This window comes from Lycium ferocissimum, chromosome 10 (genome assembly GCF_029784015.1).
Source record: "Lycium ferocissimum isolate CSIRO_LF1 chromosome 10, AGI_CSIRO_Lferr_CH_V1, whole genome shotgun sequence".
NCBI classification, from domain to species: domain Eukaryota; kingdom Viridiplantae; phylum Streptophyta; class Magnoliopsida; order Solanales; family Solanaceae; genus Lycium; species Lycium ferocissimum.
This window is the reverse complement of record NC_081351.1, coordinates 21,294,097-21,316,354: the sequence shown is the minus strand read 5'-3', so window position 1 is coordinate 21,316,354 and position 22,258 is coordinate 21,294,097. Positions and strand designations below refer to the sequence as shown.

Here is a 22,258-nt window from a genome sequence, read left to right as displayed (position 1 = left end):
TTTAAATTTTGTCTCATATGTTGTAAGCATTAAATTATGCATATTGCTGATCTTTAATTTTTGCTTAAATCTTTAATTTTGCCCTTCGTTGCAACTTTGAGCTTTCACGCATAAATCATGTCAAGGATAATTTGGGTCGAGTTTGAACCCCCGCATACATGTATAAATTAAAAAAAAAATATTGCAAGGCAAGGTTTGGGTCAAAGTAACAAGGGCCGGCCGGCTTTTAAGGAAATAAATATATTTTATGAAGGACCAAATTGAAGTACTTATACGTTCTTGTAATGGCATAAGTATGCGGATCCCAATAACTTTGGTAATTCCTTCATGACATATTCCATCGGTGGAGGCATACTTTTAATGGGCAAACTTTTATGAACGTGAAAAGTCAAAAATGAAGGAAATCAAAGTTATACGGAGCCTCGAATAAATATCGAATAGGAGTATTAAAATTGAAACTTTGGATAATTCTTCATTTACCAGGGGCATATTTTAATGGAAAAACGTTATGCGGAGGCAAACTTGAAGGAATTATCAAAGTTATGCGGAGGAAATAAATGTGTCGATAAATTAAAACTTGAAGTGCATACGTAACTTTGGTAATTCCTTCAAGTGTATGCCGAATAAATAGCGAAATTTAAACTATGCCTTGCGATTTTTTTTTTAAATTTTGGATAAAGTGTGGGTTCGATATAGAATCTATGGGTTTTAGCCGAAGGGCAAAATTTAAAGATTTCAAATATGAGGGGTAAAATTTAAAGACCACCCCAAAAGAAGGGCAATTCTGCGAATTGCCCCAAATGCTTTACCCATTGTTTAATTTTATATATATATACTAGTCTCACGAGGCCCGTGCTAAGTCTGAGCCCAACTCCAGATATAAAAAGTAATATTTTAATAAAAAAATATAATTCATGTTGGTAATAATTAAACTTCAAATGGTATATTTTAAATATATAAAAGCAAAATTTTCATTTCACTCCTTTAATACCTTAACTTTCATTTTGATAAAATTATTTACTTCAAATTAAATGTGGAGCCATAATTTGAAATATATGAGTTTCGAATCCTAATTTTTTAAGTTATTTAGTTCTAAATTAATAATTTATACAAAATGAACTTTTAAGACAACTACAGAATTTGAATCAAAGTGTTACCGAATCCGATCAAATCGGTAGTTGACACTCTAATTTGGCCCTACTTCAAACTCATTTTGTGTTTAAAAGTTTAATTTTAGTTAACCAAACAAGAGATTTTAAGATAACCCGATCTTGACTGATAATATTGTCTTCATTTAATAATTTTTAAAACTATCAAAAAATCATTTTTGTACTAATCTTGATAAACACATATGAGCTCATCAAAGTAGAAATATAAAGTATAAAGTAAAAGAAATGCCTACATACGAGTAAAAGAATTTTCAGAAATTCTCAAATTTCATAATACAAATATAAAGTAAAAGAAATGCTTATATGTAAAAATCTATGATAAGCAACAAATGAAAAAGAAGAAAACAAAGAGCAACAAGAAGTAAGAATATCTAGCGAAGAAATGACTATTTTTTAGGTTAATAATAAGATCAATAGAAGAAAGAAACAAGGAAAATAAAGTGCGGCGGATGGAGCTGTTCCTCCCTTAATCAGGGGTCTTGGGTTCGAGCCTGAGTATGAAAAAGTCCTTGGTAAGGAGCGCTTCCCCCGATTGGGCCCTATGCGACGCCAATCTGGATTAGGTGAGCTCCAATGCGGGTACCGGATACCAGATAGAAAATAGGTAAATAAGCCAGAATGTTCGATAGCTTTTAAAAAGTAAACCATAAGAAAAATAAATAAATTTGACTTTAAAAAATAAAATCAAGACCTAAAAGTAATTAATTGAAAAGTTTAATATTTTTTAGGAAAGTTTGGGACTACAAAGTCTTTTGTTCTCCATCATATATAATAGTAATATAGAAGCATGGATTAAACCCAAGATTTCGTCTTCGAAAAAAAAAATGGTGGGCCCTATTTGGTTAAAACGCTGGTAAAAAAAATAATAAGGGCGTCATCTTCAAAACACTCGACGAATATTAAAAAAAAAAAAAAAGGTGGGAAAAAGTAGCCACAGTCTCCAGGTGCTGTTAAAAAAAAAAAAAAAAAATTGGCCCCATATTACAAAAATCAAGCAATACCCAAAAAAATATGTCACATGAAATAGTATCATATTAAAAATCAAATAATATTACATGTAATTCCCAAAATATCGTATAAATTACTTAATGATGGATTATAGCTTACGTGTATCAACCATAATAGTTGGAGCAAATGAAATTATTGTCCTTAAAAAACATGGACTCCATATTATTGCTTTTTTCAAAAAGGTTAAGTAGTCAAACCATACAATTTCCTTTCTTTTCTTATATTAGCATGAGATCTGAATCTAGATATTTAACAAATATTATTTATCTATTCGAAAATCATTTATTTGTTATGTTTACTAAAATAAATATACTTAAAATATTTATATTTTAAAATAAGATAGAATCTAATTAATTTTTCATTTTTTTTATTACTCTAATAAATGTGAAAAGAGATTAATAAATAAAAGAAAAAATAATATTAAATGGAGATCAAATAATTAATAAGGTAAATTAGTCAAATTCTAATTCTAATTGACGTTTCCTTAAAAAATCGTGCACAAGACAACATAACAAGTAAAATGAGCTAAACCAAGGATATTTACCAAATATTAAAAAATAGTAGCTCTTCGTTTAAATAGAAAATCAAATTTCTACTTTGTTTCGTTTTAAACATGTAAAATTAATTTAATAATTTCAATTAGAATTATCCAAATCAAAATTTGATAAAAATAATAAGTATTGTTTAGGTACAATCTACATACATTAACAATAGAATATTTTACACCTTTAAACTAATCGAATTAAAATTCAAAGTATCAACTGATGCTTAAATATTGTTATTATTTTATGTCAAAAAGAGAAAAATAGTTTCCTTTTAAGAGTAGTAACTTTAATTAAAAAAGTATAATTTTTGTCAAATTATTCTGTTGTATAATTAATTTAATGTAGTGATAAGTCTTTACAAATATTAACATTTCTTACCCATATAATTTCTTATCATTAAAGGTGGTGAAGCGATAAGTATTCTTCCATCCTTAACCAGAGATCTAGGATCTGAGTCTTGGGTATGTAGTCATTTTTGGTAGGGAGTGCTTCACCCCCCAAGTAGAGATTTTTCGACACAAATTCAAATTAATCGGGCCCCAAAGCGGATATAGGACACCAAATGAGAAACCTAAGAGAAAAGTATTTAAAAAAACTTTTTCTACGAAGCAAATTTGGTATGGAATTAACAAATACAAAGGACACAAGTGATTCAATATTTTATAAACTTACATGATTCTGTTAATAAAAAAAAAATTAACTTGGTGAAGATCATAAATTTGAAAATATTTTGACATTTTATGAATTTGTGAGCATATAAGATATTTAGTTTTAAATAGAGATTAAACTCTTTTGGTTTTTATTACTTCCATCCTTTTTATTTCGTTTTTCAGCAGTTTTATTTGTTTTTTGAAATAATTAATTTTTTCAAAAATTAAGGTGTTAATTTTTCCTTTCTAAAGTTACCCTTGCTAATAGATGATTTAAACAACTTTCTGCGAAGTATTTGCAGCTTCATATGAGTAAATTTGAGAAGAGTTAAAGGTTAATATTTTTATGACATTCTTAATATATTCCATAGTAACTTTCTTGATATGTGTGCAAACAACTTAAAAATCAAATAATACGGATGAGTAATATTTCACTCAAAATTTCATGTGGCAAAAGGTTTATGCTAGTTAAATGTGATGATCTAAACTTAATCTTAGACGAACGTCAAAAAAAATCCAAGTTCATTAATCATTAAAAATGAAACTCAAGAAACAATTTAGTTCTTTGTATATATATTCTCCCTCCATTCACTTTTATTTGTCTCATTTCGCTTTTTGAGAGTCAACTTTGCTAATCTTCGGAGCTAAATTGAGTTAGATTAATTCAATAGTTTAAAATTAAAATCTAGAGTTCAAAATCTATACAAAAATACTATAAGTTGCAATTGTTCTCATATTAATATGATGAAAAAATACATCTTAAAATGTTAATCAAAATCTGTTAATATGACTTTTGAAAAGCCGTACATGACAAGTAAAAGTTAGAGGAGAGAGTACTTTATGATTAATAAGGGGCAAAAGTAGATCACAAAAGCTACACTATACACCAATAAAAGGGCCGAAGTGGTAGTGGTCTTAATAAATTGAACCAAGGGTAAAGAACGGAAATATGCAGGGGAAAAACAACTTTACGCCACATGTCTTTTTCATTGCCTAAACAAATTCTTTTGCACACTCTCATGGCCTTCAAAATCTTATAATTAATATATAGTTATAATTTATACGAATAAATATAATGAGTTTAGATTTGCAATATAAGAAGAATAGTTTTTCTCCCAAAAATGAGGAAGAAAATTCGAAAGGACATGAAGGGTGCATGATTTACACCATATCTAATGTTTTAGAACCCAAACTAATGCACTTTTCCGCCCTACCTCCATGGTCAGTTTCGATTTCAAGAAGTGAGATTGCTACCTCCATTTGATTGAGAAGTTTTCAATTTATTGAGGTCTCATTTTACCATTTGATTCAAAGTTATCAAAGGAAATAAAAAAATACCTTCATGTTATCAGCTCTCTTTCCAAACCAGTCTGTAAACAAATGTTGTGAATCAATCAAGTGCCTATATTCTGGTGCTGGCTTATTAATTCCATCAAACGCCACTTTAATTCGAGCACAATCAAATTCCTCAATATTATGTCCAGCCCATATTCGCCCTGTCTCAACATATAGAGATAAAAGCGTCACAAAAATAAAATTAGACTTGTCATAACATTTATGTAATTACAACACTTTTGAATATAACTTAGGGTCGAGAATGATGAAGAGGGTAGTCAAAATTATTCCAAGCTGAAATATCTATTTTTTGATGTGAAATTTATAGTGGTAACATGATAACTTGGTGAGCAAAATGTCATAATTCTATGACCAAAAAATCGACATTTCGAGTCATTTGTATTTTCTGATTAATTCATACACAGTTCAATATGACTTTAGCGTGACAAAAAATAATTTTATGATGTTACGTCATAATAGGTAAAATTATATGCACTTTATGATAATAAAAAATAATTCTATGACTTATATCATTATAACAAGTAGCGTTCGCAACCATAAGTAAAATTAACTCAATTTCAAAGTTACCAATTTATACTTCACTATAAAATGTTACTACAATACAATTATTCTAGTAATCTTAACAGTAAGTACTGTTGTACATAACATCAAAGATTGTGGTAGGATGATAAGTATCTTTCAATTAATCCATAATCGGAGGTCTCGAGTTTAAGCCCTGGATATGAAGCGATTTTTTTTTACGCTTTTCATCCAGTAAGACTTTAAATCCAATTATAACTGACCTCACAAGTTATTCCAAACATCGAGTGAGAAACTCACAAAAATATTTTCTACATTACTAGTAACTAGTGTAAAAAGGGTAAATCAGTATTTGAGGTAGGATCGCATTCCAAGGGGTATAATATAGGTAGCCTATCCTTGAGTTGATATCTAAGCTAGAGAAAATTAGTTATACGAAGATAACTGCACTCTATAGACACATAGGGACACTCCCATTCTATAGTTACTAGTGTGTAAAAGTTAAAAAAAAAAAAAAAAAAAAACATGAGAATGATGAGTTCTTTTGTATGGTAATTACTTACCATGGAGGATATCGTAGATAGTGTCAGCAACTTGAAAGAAGTGAGGGGCAGAAACTAAGGCTTCGCTTGTGATGCCTTTATAAGAAAGATCGTCAATGTATCGAATTTATATATATAAAACAGAATAATTAAATTTATACGTGATGCCAAAGATATGTGGCTAAATTCAATTCAGGATTAAATTGCGAGATAAGCCAATAAATGAATAGAGAAGCAGATCTGATCGACAATTAAGTATATCTGGCCTCGGGTATAGAAAGCAGGTCGATACCTTAAGTACTTACACGATGAACAAATGAACTTAAGAATAGATGGGAATGGTTTTAAAGGATTCTTATGATTATTGAATATATACTCTCTCTCCTCTATTCCCAACCCCCTTAATGGTTGGGAACCTCCCCTTTATATAGTAGAGGAGTCCCAACCCTAGTACAATTCTAAATAAAGAAAAGACATCCGGTGACAGCTGTTACCGAGATCGACGCCGAAAGATCCGGCTGAGGGCGGATATTTCGGTCTTCTCCTTATAGCAGTTAACTGCCATTCCTTTATCGCCTCATCCTCGATGACTCGATGCCTCGTTCTCGATGATGCGTATCCGGTAATCATGACAATGGGAAACCGAGCGTACCATATCCCTGGTTTTACCCGTATACGGATAGTCCCCCCGTTTCAGGGTGCGCGAGCGGGGGGGGGGGGGGGAATGGACTGAAACGGGCGAGAACGACGGCCTCCAATTTCCTAGGACAAGAACTTTCAGTCAACTTTCACTTTGCTCGATGCTAGGTCATCATTACCCAGCCGTCAAATCCTTTTGGGAATCCTTTTGTTAGAGTCTTTGATACTCATGACCTCTTGATTCTCTTTTCTATATAAATCCTATGTCTTCTTCTTTTTCATGCATACGCACTATCTTCCAATCTCACGTTGCTCCTCCTTAAAAACTTTGCGATTCCCATATGAGCTTGCGGTAATCCTCGAATTTTCAATCTTATTCATCAAGGTGTATTTGTTCAACTTGTTAAAAGAAAACACCACGAACATGGCTCACGTTCCATTGACTCGAGGTGAAGATCAACACTCGTTTACATCGTCATCAGCGGGAGCGGTGGTTCGATAGGGGGCTAGAATCTCTTGCTGCTGGTATTCTCCCGTCGGGTCTTATCTATACGAACGACTGTAAAATTCTTCACCATTTTGATTCGGTGGAGAATTTTGAATCTTGTATTGATAGCGCCGTTACTATGGTCGGGGAAGATTGCAACTCTGAAGCACAAATGTTGACATCCTCCCCGTTGGGGGATGGTGTGAAAATAAATCTCCATGTTGTCGGTTACTCGTTTATCATATACTAATCCCTTTGCCATAGGGTTCACTCTCCCTTGTTCATCGAATAATCGAGTACTTCGCCGGTATCGAATATGTATCGGGCGGTACGCCCCCGCGGAATTTGGAGGCTTGTGTATTGTATCGAGAGGTTGGCTAATGTGGCGGAGTCGCCTTCACCCTCGACCATTTGCTTCATTTATATATACCTCGGGTGATGCGAGAGAATAGTTCGGATATGGTTCCCCGGGGGCCGAGATGTTGGACCCCCGACAAACGATTATGATCGAGGATGGCTGCACGTCGGTTTTGTGATGATACGCACGGTTCAACTTCACCGTCCATCGTACGCAATTTTCCGAAGTGTGAAAACCTTCACCGCCGTCCGATTGAACCCACGCTCGAAGCACAACTGGTATTTTTGAATGGGTTATTGCCTTCTTCGAGCTTCTCATGGCTTGGGCGTTCTTGGAGAGAATGGCACTGGCGAAGGGTGGAAAGGCAAAAACCATGGTAGTCTCTTGAATTTGATTATTTCGAACCTCGTTTCTCACATATTATATTTTGATCCAATGTATTTGATTTTCGAGACTTTCGGATGAGGAAGGCTTCCCGAGGAAAGTCGGTACTAAGGATGTTACTCGGGGAAGAAGAACGAGCATGCTCCACTAAGGGCACACAGGCGCGGAGGGGGGGCAAGGAAGTTTCCTAATTAGGCATTCGGTGGTCGGATCTCGGGTCCGAACTCGTCATATCATGGGCTTAGTCGAAAATACCTTTGGGTGGCTCATTTCGCCAACAATAGTGCTTGACAAAGAAGATTTACCGGGATTAGATATCCCCGGTTCATGCGCCTCCGGTGCAAGTCACGGGGATATCGATTCGGTGTCATGCGTTATTGCGTATCCTGTGGAATAGGCTAAAGATCTCGTCCTTTGATTTCCTTAGTCGTTTAAGGGTGTTGTTGTCTTACTTTTGCTTTCCAATTATTAACGATAGTAGGGTTTCTCCCCCTTTCTTTGATGTACGATGTATCCAACATAGTCGAAATTTTATGAAATGGAATAACTTTTAACGGGACGTTGCGAATTGGTTTTTATTGGACTTGATTGTGCCTTTCATGTGCGTTGTTTATACCTGAATTTTTGTATATGTCCTTGCAATATTCGATCAATAATCCTTTGTGTTATAATTCACAAAAATTCGAAATGTTTTCACTACCGGCTAACATGCTCGAGCATTTTACCCAGAATTTGACCGTAATTGGTTCGAGACCACATCTTTTGTGATCGATACAGAAGCTTTACTTGATCGTAGTGATAATTGTACATGAGCCCGACCGAAGTCCCATCGGAAGGTCGACTTGCTTGAGTACGATCTGTTGAGTCGGCAGTCCCCACGGTTCCTTATCGTATATGCTCCCCCTGGCTGGATAAGCTCAAGGTCACATCCATCACATCCGTTTGACATCGGTAAGTGTCAAGACCCTGTTGGTTCTGGGGACATTTATGGAAGGTAAACCGTCTCGGCCCCACTCTATAAAAGCAAGTTTTCCCCTTCATTTTTCACTTTCTGACTTTTATCAAAGAGAGTTTTACCTTCGTGCACATTGATCTTCATATCTTCAAACCTTCATACCTTCAAATCTCCATATCTCCGTATTCAAATTTCCTGTTCTCTTGCCTCCATTCAAACCTTCTTATCTCTTCATAATTTTGGCAAATGACAGCAAATCTTCAAAGGCTAAACCGGTTGCGGTGAGGCCTCCTCGGCTCCAAAATCGGACGATCTTGTTCGACCGACTTTATTCCTCAAGATTGCTCGAATATCCGGGATTTCAAGGTTGAGAAACCTTCTCAACAAGGGGATCAAGGTGTCGAAATATCGGCTTACTTGTGCACGATACCTCAGAATAAACTCGAGCAAGTCAAGATCGGTTGCGGATGGAAGGATAAGGAGGTCGTTATTCCCAACCGGGGTGAAGCCATAACGACCTACATGGAGGGGTATTTAAGTGTTTATACCTATCCTTTCACATTTGGCACACTCGATCCCGTGGTGGTGGATTTACAACCAAACGGTACGAGATTACCCTCGGTCGGAATTCACCGGGTCGTTTTGGGATCGTTGTGCTCCTCCGTTATTTCACTTCAAACGTGAATGCTCCATTCATGGTGCACCATCTACTCCAGCTATATAGTCCCCGAGTCTTTAGAGGAGGCATGATTAAACTCTCAAAGAGAGTCAAAAAGCGCCTTCTGCGAGTACAGATGAAGATAGAAACGGGATCAGGCTGGCGGGGAGGTTTGTCCGAATCGGGACGACGGATACGATTCCCCCCGATGAGTTACCGTTTCTAGAAATGGAACTCGAACCGTAGGAAATTTTACTGGGTACGATATGACTATATGCTGACACTTGCCCAGAATCTTTTATTTGAATGTGTATATGTAGCTTAACACTGAACCCTCGGTGCGGTTCCTAACTTCGACCGGTGAGTCGGGAAATTTATTCCCAACTCACTTACGAGCGTGCACAGGGAGACGTTGTCCCGTCCGTTGAAGGCCGGAACCCATGGTAAGTTTTTCCCTTAGAGCATTGTTCCGTCTTCTACGCCAAGTTAGATAAGTAAAGATTGTTCTTCTTTTGATTCACGGAGTTTATCAAGGGCCACCGGGGTTCGGGGGCCGGAGGTCGCCGAGGCCTCGGCGACAAGCGGGACATCGAAGCTCCTCGATCGGGAGTCATGGTTGAAAGGAAGAAAAGACGATCTTTTGAATCTTCTCGAGCCTCTTCCTAAGTCAGGAAAAAACCGAGGCTCACTATCAGAGAAACCTCTTCAGAAGATGTCTCGGCCCAAAATTTGGAAGTCGAGGTTGTCGATCGATTATCGGATCATTCGACGATGATCGGCGTTGGGTGGGTATTATGCGGACGAGCTCCCTTGAGCAGAGGTGACCGGCTTTGTCGCGGCAATCACTCCACCATTGGCGGGTTCGAGGGATGTCTCGAGGCGGCGGCGTCTCGGGGATCGACGGATGTAAGGTCGGGTAAGGTCGGGGATCCTTCGACGAGCATACTTATGCTCTGGGTCTAAAAAACTACCGGCCGCGCGGGATCGAGCGACTTCCTCGATACCAAGCTCGAAGGTACCCAAATATTCCGCCTTTGTATGGTATTGGTTCCGTCCTTCCGATACGAAGTTGTGGCCCTGCATCTGGAAACAATAATTTGTATCCGGACTCTCCGCCCCCGTTGGTGGATATTCCCGCCAATGTTGAAAAGGCCAAAGGCAAGATGACCGAGGAAGGAGCGTGGGTCCATGAAGGTTATGAAATACCCGGTCAAGGTATGTCGAGTTTTGAGCATTTTTTTATCCCCGTGGCCATCGTTTCGGGGTTGATTCGGTCCCCGTGGAGAAATCGTTTCGCTCCTAGTATCGACCCGAATCGAAAAGGCTAATCAACTTTCAAGGTGCCGGCCTAAATGAACATGTTATCGGGGGCCGGTCGGGGTGGCCGGCTATTTATACCCTCTCCGGTGTCCCAAGAGGACGTAAGAAAATGGCCGAAGTCGGCGAATCGTGCCTTTTCGGTGAGGCTCGGCGGGCGTTGAACCGGGTAAGTCTCATCCTTATGTTCTTTTTATTTAGTTTTTAATTTCATGCCTTATTTTAATCGTCCCTTTTCTTTTATAGGCCTTCGTGCTTCATCGTGCAACTTCCACCGGCTTAGGCACGAAGTGGGCCGACTCAAGGAGGCTCGAAAAGTAAAAGTCGGGGGTGGACGAGCTCATGAATCTATATGAGCAGAAGTTGCAATATATCTCGTCTCTCCCTGACCTTTCTATCCTTAAATAGGATTTAGTAGCGGCTCGAAACGAAGCTTCCAAGGCCAAACGGGAACGTGACTAGTTGGCAGAGAAGGTAAGGGCTTTCGAAGTTTACAATAAATCTTTAATAGTCGATGCTAATGCCCTTGCTTCTCAGGCCCGGGCTTATGTTGAGCCGGCGATCAACTCGGGCGAGCTTGATGGGATCAAGCCCGAGTTTGACGCCCTTCATGATACGATGATCGGTGTTGTAACCGAGCGGGATGTTCTCGCAGAGCAGCTTCGGGCGATGGCGGAACAAGTAGACGGACTTAGCTCGTCGTTTGCTGCGGCCGAAGCTGAACGAGACAGACTGAGCCGGGTTATCACCGACCTGCAAGCTGAACATGTAAAGGCTCTTGACCAGATCTCGGGCTATGACGATATGCTAGGGTAGTATGAGGCCGACGTGACTGCTGCCGAGAAAGTCAGTGCAAAACGGGCAGAGTATGTGCGGTGCTTATCCTGAAGAGAAACCCTCAAAAAAATTCAAGCTACCGTAGTGGACCTATCAGACCTGATCGAGGAGGCAAAAAAGCTCAAAGCAGAAGCAAAGGCCGTATTCGACCCCGAGGATTTAGATATCGACCTTGAATCAGCCGGGACACTGAGGGATCGGGTGATGTGTCCCTTTTTTTTTGTTGTTTTTGTTTCTTTTTCATTTTAAGGTTGTTAGTTCGAGCCTTTGTAAATCCACTTACATGTTTGTATAAATGAAAAGAAGATCTTCATTCGACCTATTCATCGGCTTTTATTGCCTTTTGTAAAGTGTTCCTCGGTTCAGTGTTTGTTCGATTTATGCCATTGTTTTAGCTTGCCTTATTGTTTCAGTCAGGATGGAAATTCAAGTAGTAACCGCTTGTGATCGGGTTTTATTTCGTGTTAATTTTAGTCGTTGCTTTATTTATAAATTGCAAGACAGATCGGATCACGATATTTTTAATCTTCAACCGTTTGGGTCACAACCTTCTAAGCTTGCGTATGTTTTTTAGACCATATTCTTTTGCCGTTTAGGCCATAGCCTTTCAGCATTGTATGTGGCAACATCAGATCATTTTGATAGTAAGATTTTGATTGAAAAAATCGACCAGAGATGTGTCCGCAATTGTTGCCATGACAAGAACAAACTAATTTGGACACGAATCAATCGATCGTTTGGTCCTTACATTTGATCCTATCATTCAAGCCTTGGCTTTTACATAGTTATCACTTAGCTCCCGTGGCAAGAACAAACTAATTGAACACGATTCAATCGATCATTTGGTCCTTACATCTGATCCTATCATTCAAGCCTTGGCTTTTACATAGTTATCACTTAGCTCCCGGTATAATAGTCCCCTAGTACTCGAGTTTGAGGTACGCGAGGTCAGGTGCTATTAGCCCGGTATATGCAGTCCCCAGTCTTTGGTCGGTATGCTCTATTCGCGTAGCACGCTATTCAGTGCTGCCTCATTAAAAACCTTGCTGAAAACCCACTTCGTGACAAAACGGTCGAAAGGAAAAACAGTGCAGCACATGCTTTCAGTCCTAAGTCTATGACTTTTCATTTTCCCTTTGTGTTGCTTATGGGTGTCCTGACCGTATCCTGCGTGGTTATATATCGATAAAGAAGAAAAACAAAAGAAAAGTTATTCATACCTTTAACAGTAATAGCGTTTTTTAGGTGTGCTACATTCTAGTTGTGTTTTCAGCTATTGTCCGTCTTCATTCTCGAGGATAGAACTTTTTCCGGTTATTCGATGACTCGGTACGGTTCTTCCCAATTCGGGGGCTAATTTCCCTTCGTGAGGGTTTTTCGGTATAAAGTGTGACCTTCCTCGGTACCACGTCCCCAATGCGAAAATGCTACGAGGTTGGTCCTCCGGTTATAATACCTTTGCAACCTTTGTTTTTATGTGGCTATCCGGATATGAGCAGCTTCCCTCCTTTCATCCACGAGATTCAGATTGACAGACATTGCTTCGTGGTTCGAGTCCTCAGTGGCATATCGGAATCTTAAGCTTGGCTCACCAACTTTGTCGGGTATCAGGGCCTCGGCTCCGTATACGAGGGAAAACGGGGTCTCCCCGGTGCTTGATCTTACCGTTGTGCGGTAGGCCCATAAAACCTCGGGCAGAACCTCCTTCAATCGGTGCTTAGATGTCACGACCCGAGCTACGAGCCATGACGGGTATCCGGGGCTAACCACCGAACACCACCCATTCTGTCCCTTATCTGCTCCCATTCATACTATATGCTCATAATCATAGAAATTTATAGCATTTGAAACATACTTACTTTTATGAAACATACTTACTTTTATAAACATAAGCCCTTCGGTTATCAAAATAATAAATACATAATATACATGAAGACTGTGGGACCATACTACCCACACTGCGTATCTACGAGCCTCTACTAGAGTACTAGACATATGGACGGGACAGGACCCCATCGTGCCCAATCATGAATATATACATATATGTACCAAAAGAATAATCAATGGCACCTCCGGAGGATGGAGTGCTCTCAAATCAGCCGCTAGCTCCTATGAGTCTGGGTCACCTCCCTGTCTACCTGTGGGCATGAACACAGCGTCCGAAGAAAGGACGTCAGTACGAATATTGTACTGAGTATGTAAGGCATAAACAATAATAAGATATCAATGAAATAAGGAGGCATCAATAACGAGCTATCTGTGTCTGACTGAATCATAAAGGAAATCATACATGCTGACTTACTTTCATACTTATCATCATATCACATATGCATAAATATATAAATTTGCCCGACCATATAGGTACGGTGTGATAATCAATAACATTAGCATTAGCATTAGCACTGCGTCCGGTGCCTCCCGCGTCGGGTATCATATCTCATGCCGCCAGCTAGTGGTGTACGCCATTTTGTATGCCATGGTGTGTAGCTGCCCGCCTCAGCGGTGACTGCCCGGCCATATAGGCGCGGTGTAATATCATCATGTACTCATTATATCATGCTCATCATTGTATACTTGTCATAATATGCTTATCATAACTCATCATAATATGCTCATCACAATATACTTATGGCATGCATGCATAGAGACTCATAGATGATCATACTTTATCGGGGTGGCATAAGGTCGTGGACTCCCGATTTCATTATGGGTACATTCTTAAGAATTCTTCCTCACCTTGAAGGAACAAGCATAAGGTGAGTGTGTACAATGATCAACATCAATGGACTATGGATAACCATTAGCTTAATAGGAACATAATACCATAGACTATAGCATCTCTAGACTTTTGCTCATCGTTATCGTTATCATTATCGTAATATATCTCTTATCTCGTGTGGCTATTCATAAGCAAGGATTCATAGCTTTCTAGAAGACGGGACATTCATAAGAAAGGGGGAATTCATGCCATAGGACTCATGCCTTAGAAAGAAAGGGCTAGCCTCACATACCTTTGTCGTTTAGCTATTCTATCGCTTGCTCGTTCCCCTTTAATGCACTCGATTACCTTCAAGGGAATTCGTATCGACATTAGCTAAATAATCATGAAAACGCACTTACTAAAGCTAGAGAAATTTGGGCAGCATTTCCTTTGTTTATACTACTTTCCGCCATATTCCATATCAACTCCCAATGTTCATAACGACAATCACAATATCACAAACAATAAGCATCATTTGGTTACCTTGCCCACAATTCATAATTTCACTACAATTCTCCATAATTATGGCCAAAGTTTACTATCGCATTCTTTCATATCCAATACCTATTTCATGTTCCAAATATCATTTATAACGTGTTTATAATCTCAACACAACCATTTCCATGATTCAACTCAACTACTATTCAATCCATGTGTTTCAACTTATAAATAATTCAAATAACATGAATAGGTCATGAAACTCACCTTAGATGATGAAGGAATAAGCTTTGATTGATGATACACTTTTTGCACAAAAACCCTATTTCATCTCTCTTGGGTTTTCTTGATTTGAATGACTTTTATGAGGTTTCCTTCACTTGATTCTCTTGATTTCTTGTTGTTGATCCTTGATTTCTCTTGTTTTCTTATGGATGAAATGTATGGAAAGGTTCTAGAGGTTTCTTGGAGTGTAGAGGTGGAAGATGAAATAAAATGAAATGAGGGAGAGGTCCTTATATAAAATCAAGTTCAGTCCCGACCAAGATATACGGACCAACATACGGTCCGTATAATTTCTACTGACCGTATGTTGAACCGTATATTTGGTCCAGTGGAACATGACATTCTGGGCTGGATCTACGGCTGGACATACGGTCCGTAGATTTTATACGGCCAGTATGTCTGGCCGTATGTTTGCCCAGTTTTTCGAGAGTTGTTTCGTCGACTCGTTTGATCTCCGATCCTTATGGAACCTTCTTAACACTTGTTCATCACTTCAATACCATTCTAAGGGACGTTATAACTCTTCTTAGGGCATCATTAGACATCATTAACTCAATGCTCGAAATTCATCCGATACCAACGTATGACTCGTTTCTCTTAACAACTTTCTTTCACTAACTCGAATGCCTTTGGAAATCTTAATTAGGACCATCAATTACTATCTCTCACTTATTCCAAACCTCGTATTCGTCGTGCCTTTCGTGAGTCTATTCACTGTATGCGGAGGGGAATTTTCTAAGGTGTAACATTAGAGCCGGCCAATTTTTTCTTTAAATTCTGCAGTATAGTTATTGGTAGACTCGGCCTAGCCGTTCGCGCTCGAGTGATACGGGATGGATAAGATTTTCTTGATTTTGTATTCTTCAAAAAACTTGCTGACCTTGCTACCTATGAGCGCTTCCGTTATCACACATGATCTCCCCCGGTACCCCGAATCGGCCAGTTATGATCGTAAATAAAATCAATGACCTCTTTTTTTCCGGTCTTTCTCAAGTGCCCGTAGCCGACCATTTAGAGAAATAATCGGTCATAAGTAAAATAAATTGCGTCTTACCTGGGCCCACGGCAAGGTCCCACTATATCCGTACCTCATTTCATGAATGGCCATGGGGAGAGGGCCGGATGGAGCTCTTCCTCGGGTTGGTGTATTAACGGGGGCATGCCTTTGGCATTCATTACATTTTTCGAACGAAGGTTTTGGCATCTTCCTCCATCTGCGCTCCAGTAGTATCCTGCTCTGATTAGCTTGCGGACCAATGAATCGGCTCCCGAATGGTTTCCACAAGACCCCTCATGAACTTCCTTCAGAACCTAGTCGATTTCCCCTGGTTCTAGGAATCTCGCCAAGGGGCCGTGGAATGACCTTGGGCAATAAATCGGCCATCGACTAGACAAAATCTAGTCTAGCTTTGGTTCGGAGGGCCCTTGATTCCTTGGCATCGGATGGTAGCCTTCCTGTTTGGAGATAGTCTATGTATTTGTTCCTCCAATCTTGGCGTGGCCGGTCTACTATGACGGATTTTGTCAAGTTGCGCACGAGCTCTCCCATCTGAACCCATCAATTCTACCGAGGATCCCAGTTTTCCGGGGCATCCACCTCATTATTTTGATCACTGGGTACGCGTTCTAATATCCACTCCTTGAACCGACGAAGGATAACCTGTAATTTTTCCTGATATCTCCGCATTCGATCATCCTTGATTTCGAACGTTCCGTCCGTTTGGTTGACTACCAGGAGAGAATCGCATTTGGCCTCAATGATCTCGGCTCCCAAGCTTTTTGAGTTCTAAACCCTGCCCAATCATAGCCTCGTACTCTCTGTTTCGTTGTTAGTTAAATCAGTCGATCTAATAGATTGTCTTATCATGTCACCTGAGGGAGGTTTGAGAACGATCCCTAACCTGGACCCTTTTACATTAAACGCACCATCTGTGTAAAGGGTCTAGACTCCCGTGCTAGTCCTCGAGGCAAGAAGCATCTCCTTGTCGACCTCGGGGATCATGGCCGGTGCAAAATCAACCACGAAATCCGCCAGGATTTGGGATTTGATTGCAGTTCGGGGTTTGTATTCAATATCATACCCGTTAATCTCCACAGCCCACTTTGCTAGTCGGTCTGAGAGTTCGGGTTTATGCAAGACGTTCCTTAGGGGGTACGACGTTATAACGCATATGGGATGACACTGAAAGCAAGGTTTTAATTTTCTAGATGCACTCAATAAAGCCAAAGCTAGTTTTTCCAAATGCGGGTACCTAGTTTCGGCGTCACCGAGGGTTCTACTTACATAGTAAATCGGGTATTGCGTACCTTTCTCCTCTCGAACTAGGACACCGCTCACCGCTATCTCGGACACCGCCAAGTATAGATACAACTGCTCGTTCGCTTTCGGCGTGTGGAATAGAGGTGGGCTTGATAAGTGCCTTTTGAGTTCTGCTAAGGCCATCTAGCATTCGGGGGTCCATAAAAGTCGATCTTTTTTTCTTTAGCAACGAGGAAAACCTATGACTTTTATCCAAGGATTTGGAGATGAATCGGCTTAGGGTGGGCAACTATTCGTCTGTCAATCTTTGTACCCGCTTTGATGTCGTTGACCACGATGATATCTTCAATGGTCTTTATCTTATTCGGGTTGATTTTGATTCCCTAATTTGATACCATGAATCCGAGAAACTTTCCCGATCCGACTCCAAAGGCACATTTTTTCGGGTTTAGCTTCATGTTGTACTTTCTTACTATGCTGAAAGTTTCCTGCAAAAATTTCAAGTGGTCCTCTGCTTGCAGGGACTTAACGACCATGTCATCTATATAAACTTCCATGGATCTCCCTATTTGGTGTTCAAACATGTGGTTGACTAAACGCTGAGTGTGGCACCGACATTTTTTAAGCCAAAAGGCATTACATTATAACAATATGTGCCAAATCTAGTTATAAAGAAGGTTTTTTCTCGATCCTCCGGGCCCATTTGTATTTGGTTGTACCCGGACTAGGCATCGAAGAAACTCAGCGTGTCGTGACCCGCGGTAGCGTCGATCATGAGATCGATGCTGGGCAAAGAAAATGAATCCTTCGGGTAGGCTTTGTTTAAATCTTTATAATCTACGCACATTCTAAACTTATTCCCCTTTTTAGGCACTACTACAACGTTAGCTAACCAATCTGGGTATTTTACCTCCCGAATGGATCCTATATTAAGGAGCTTGGTTACCTCGTCCTTGACGAATGCATGTTTTACCTCGGGTTGTGGTCTCCGCTTTTGTTTAACCGGAGGAAAACTTGGATCCAGGCTCAACTTGTGTGTCGTCACGTCCGGTGGAATACCTGTCGTGTCTAAATGGGACAAGCAAAGAATACGAGTTATTTTTAAGAAACTTGATAAATTCTTTCCTGAGCTCGGGGGTAAACTTCGTGCCCAGGTATACCTTCTTCTCTGGTAGGTGGGCGAACAGTATGACTTGCTCAAGTTCTTCGACTGTGGACTTAGTGGCATCAGAATCATCGGGCATCATAAAGGTTCTCGGTACTCCAAATTCTAACTCTTCGTCTAGTGTGTCTCCGTTCAGATCTTTCGATGATTCCGGAATCGGGATCTATGATTGCTATTTGGCATTCTTCCCTTCGTTCCGATCTGGCACCTTTACAGTCTTAACGGATTCTTCAACGGCGAACATTTCTTTTGCGGCCTGCTGTTCACCACGGATGGTTTTGATACCTTCTGGGGTCGAGAATTTCAATACCTGATGCATAGTCGAGGGAACCGCCCTCACGAGGTGAATCCACGGTCTGTCCAGCAATGCATTGTATACCATGTCTCCCTCTATCACATAAAATTTTGTCTGCTGCGCAATTCCTGCCATACTGATCGGTAAAGTGATCTCACCCTTCGTCGTTTCGCACGTCATGTTGAATCCGTTGAGGACCCGTATTGCCGGCACGATCTGATCTAGTAGTCCCAACTATTCGATGACTCTCCATTGGATGATACTAGCCGAGCTACCTGGATCAATTAGCACACGTTTAATTCTAAATTTATTGACTAGGACAGATATTACCAGTGCGTCGTTATGCGGCTGGGCGATGCCATTTATGTCCTCGTCATTGAACGTGATGGGACCATCGGGGTCATCATTCTGGATACGCCTTTCCCTCGTTATGAAAATTTTGGTGCGTTTTACAACCGGCCCGATAGGAACGTCATTTCCTCCCATAATCATGTGTATCACTTGCTGAGGCTCTTCCGTCCTATCCTGCTTGTTGGAGTCCAGGTTCTTGAAATGGGTTTTTGCTCGTTCACTTAGGAATTCTCGAAGATGTCCTAACTTGAACAGACGAGCAACTTTCTCTCTCAGCTGACGACAATCCTCGGTCCGATGGCCGTGAGTATGAGGATACCTACAAATAAGACTTTTATCCCGCTTTTAAGGGATCGAAGATTGGATTGGCCTTGGATGTCTTGTTTCTTTGTTTCGGATAACGGCCGCCGCTATGGTTTCTACATCGACGCAAAATTTATACTCGGATAACCTTGGAGTTTCTCTGTTTCCCGGGGCTCTATCGATAGCATTTCTATTTATCAATCCACGACTACTTTGACCTCGATCATTCCTTCGATCATTCCTCCTATCATTCTTTTTGATTCCGTACCGTTGCGTTTCCCCGCGATCGAGTGGGTAAGGCTGGTACCTGTCATATGACAATACGGAATCCCGATGCACCACTCTCCTCAATCGATCACTCCCTTTACCGGAATGCTATGATACCGAGAACGTACCCTCAGAATTTTATCATCTTCGACCCTGATCTTCGACTGGTACCTGTTGTGTACATCAGCCCAGGTGATCGCCGGGTATTCTATCAGGTTTTGCTTTAGCTCCATAGATGTGATCGAGCTTCTTGAATTGAGCCCTTGGATGAAAGCCTGAACGGCCCAATCATCCGTGATAGGGGGTAAGTCCATGCGCTCCATTTGAAATCGAGCCACAAACTCGCGAAAGGTCTCGTCATCTCGTTGCTTGACGTTGAACAAGTTCGATTTGCGTGTTTCGACCTTGATGGCCTCGGCATGGGCCTTGACGAAAGCATCAGAGAGCATGAAAAATGAATCAATTGAATGCTCGGGCAAGTTATGATACCAAATCATCGCCCCCTTTGACAGGGTTACCCCGAATTTCTTGAGTAGCACTGATTCCCTTTCGTCATCGGCGAGATCATTGTCCTTAATAGCACATGTATATGCAGTCACATATTCATTAGGGTCCGTCGTCCCATTATACTTTGGGATATCGGGCATGCGAAATCTCTTAGGGATTTTCATTGGTGCCGCGCTCGGCGGAATGGCATTTGAACAATTTTTTTCTAATCTGGTCCCTTCAACACTGGTGGAGCCCCCGGAATCTGATCAACCCTCGAGTTGTAGTTCTCCACCTTCTTGTCGTTCGCCTCTATCTTCTTTTTGCCGGACTCGACTCGTTTAGTCAATTCTTCGAGCATTCTTATCAATTTGCTGCTTTGCCCGGGGTGGTTTTCGTTACCCCGAGGGACGTATCTTTCCTCGGTATCCTGGGTCTGTTCTGATGGGGCAATATCGGGCACCTGACCCCAATTTTGCAATTGCGCTATGATCTCTTGCTGGGCCTGCAACTGAGCCATAGCCATGTCTAACTGGTTTTGGAGTTGTTGCAAAGATGACCCCGTTGTTCTCGCCGGCCGGTACGTTGCCCACCGATGATCCGACTTGGACAGGATTAATGGGAGGCGCGTTGTTGTTTGGTACGTCCCCGTCTTCATGCTCGTGATGGCTTGGTTCCACTTGGAAGTTGAAAGAATGAGAATCCGACATTTCCGGTACACCTGAAATCAAACCTTAAAGAACAAGTGTAAAATATCGAGCGTAACCTGAATGCTATATTGAACCGCCACTACTATCTAAGGCCCCACGGTAGACGCCAAACTGTTTAACCTTAAAACGGAGAACAATTAAATTTATGCGTGATGCCAAAGATATGTGGCTAAATTCAATTCATGATTAAATTGCGAGATAAGCCAACAAATGAATAGAGAAGCAGATCTGATTGATAATTAAGTATATCTGGCCTCGGGTATAGAAACTGAGGTCGATACCTTCTGTTAAGTACTTACACGATGAATAAATGAACTTAAGAACAGATGGGAATGGCTTTAAAGGATTCTTATGATTATTGATATCAACTCTTTCCGTCTTTCTATTGCCAACCCCCTTAATGGTTGGGAACCTCCCCTTTATATAGTAGAAGAGTCCCAACCCTAGTACAATTCTAAATAAAGAAAAGACATCTGGTGACAGCTGTTACCGAGATCGACACCGAAAGATCCGGCTGAGGGAGGATATTTCGGTCTTCTCCTTGTAGCAGTTAACCGCCATTCCTTTATTGCCTCATCCCTGATAGAGCTCGATCCCTCGTTCCCGATGGTCCGGTCGTATCGTACCCGAGCATAATCATGGCAACGGAAACCGAGCGTACCGTATCCTCGGTTTTACCCGTATACAGTATCCACTTCATCGGGTCGGATCAGGGTCGAATAACTATCAAGCTCAATCAACCTCCTTAGACATACACATATGGATCCGAATTCATATAGGATCCTATCTACGACCCGGTTTTGGTTTTGTCGCCTCCAAATCAAAGAACACAATTGGATCATGTTGTCCATCTATGTTCATCTCCATTAACGCAGCTGAGCTTAGCTTCACAATTTTTTACACACACATACAGAGTGAGAATATAGTTTCTTGTTGTGTTAAGGTTGCGTAGTGATATATATTACTCCAAGTGTGTATATATATAGATGCATGCATTTAGGCTGGGGGCAGAGAGAGCATGTAAGGTACAGATTGGGCAGAACACAATTATTTTAGTCTAGGTCCTGTGATGAGAATTTTACTGAATATGTACGTATAACAAATTTTTGGAACCCATAAATTTAAAATTCAAAATATATATACTTGATTCAACCCATAATATAGGGTGGGTATACCTTGCTTCAAGTGGTGACCTGTTGAATTTTTTTTCCTTCCGCATCCAATTTTATGTGATACTACTATTTGGAGAGTCGAACATTTTTCTTTTACTATGATTTTCTCAGACTTCTTTAAAAATATCTTTTGAATCATTAGCTATATTGACTCGTAGTAATTTTTTTTGTATATATATATATGAAGAATATATACCTGAATTCAAATTGACAATAAGTTGTTTTGACTGGAATAGAGGGAGCTGTAGATATGCATATATAGATAATAAGCAAAATAAAATATTTGGTATAAATATAAAAATGACACTATTTATCATTATGGTGATTTATTTATTTATATA

The 22,258-nt window shown here is 40.1% G+C and overlaps 1 protein-coding gene across 2 annotated transcripts in view; it reads right to left on the bottom strand.

Moving 5' to 3' along the window:
- Positions 1–5,895, bottom strand: part of LOC132032788 (protein NEN1-like) — a 29,210-nt gene extending 23,315 nt beyond the window's left edge. For both annotated transcript variants that reach the window (XM_059422504.1, XM_059422506.1), the window contains exons 1-2: positions 5,811–5,895; positions 4,711–4,868 (exon numbers count right to left, since the gene is read on the bottom strand). In XM_059422504.1, coding sequence (XP_059278487.1) covers positions 4,711–4,716 — 6 coding nt within the window. In that variant the 5' untranslated portion in view covers positions 4,717–4,868; positions 5,811–5,895. The remainder of the gene's footprint in view (positions 1–4,710; positions 4,869–5,810) is intronic.
- Positions 5,896–22,258: the final 16,363 nt, after the last annotated feature.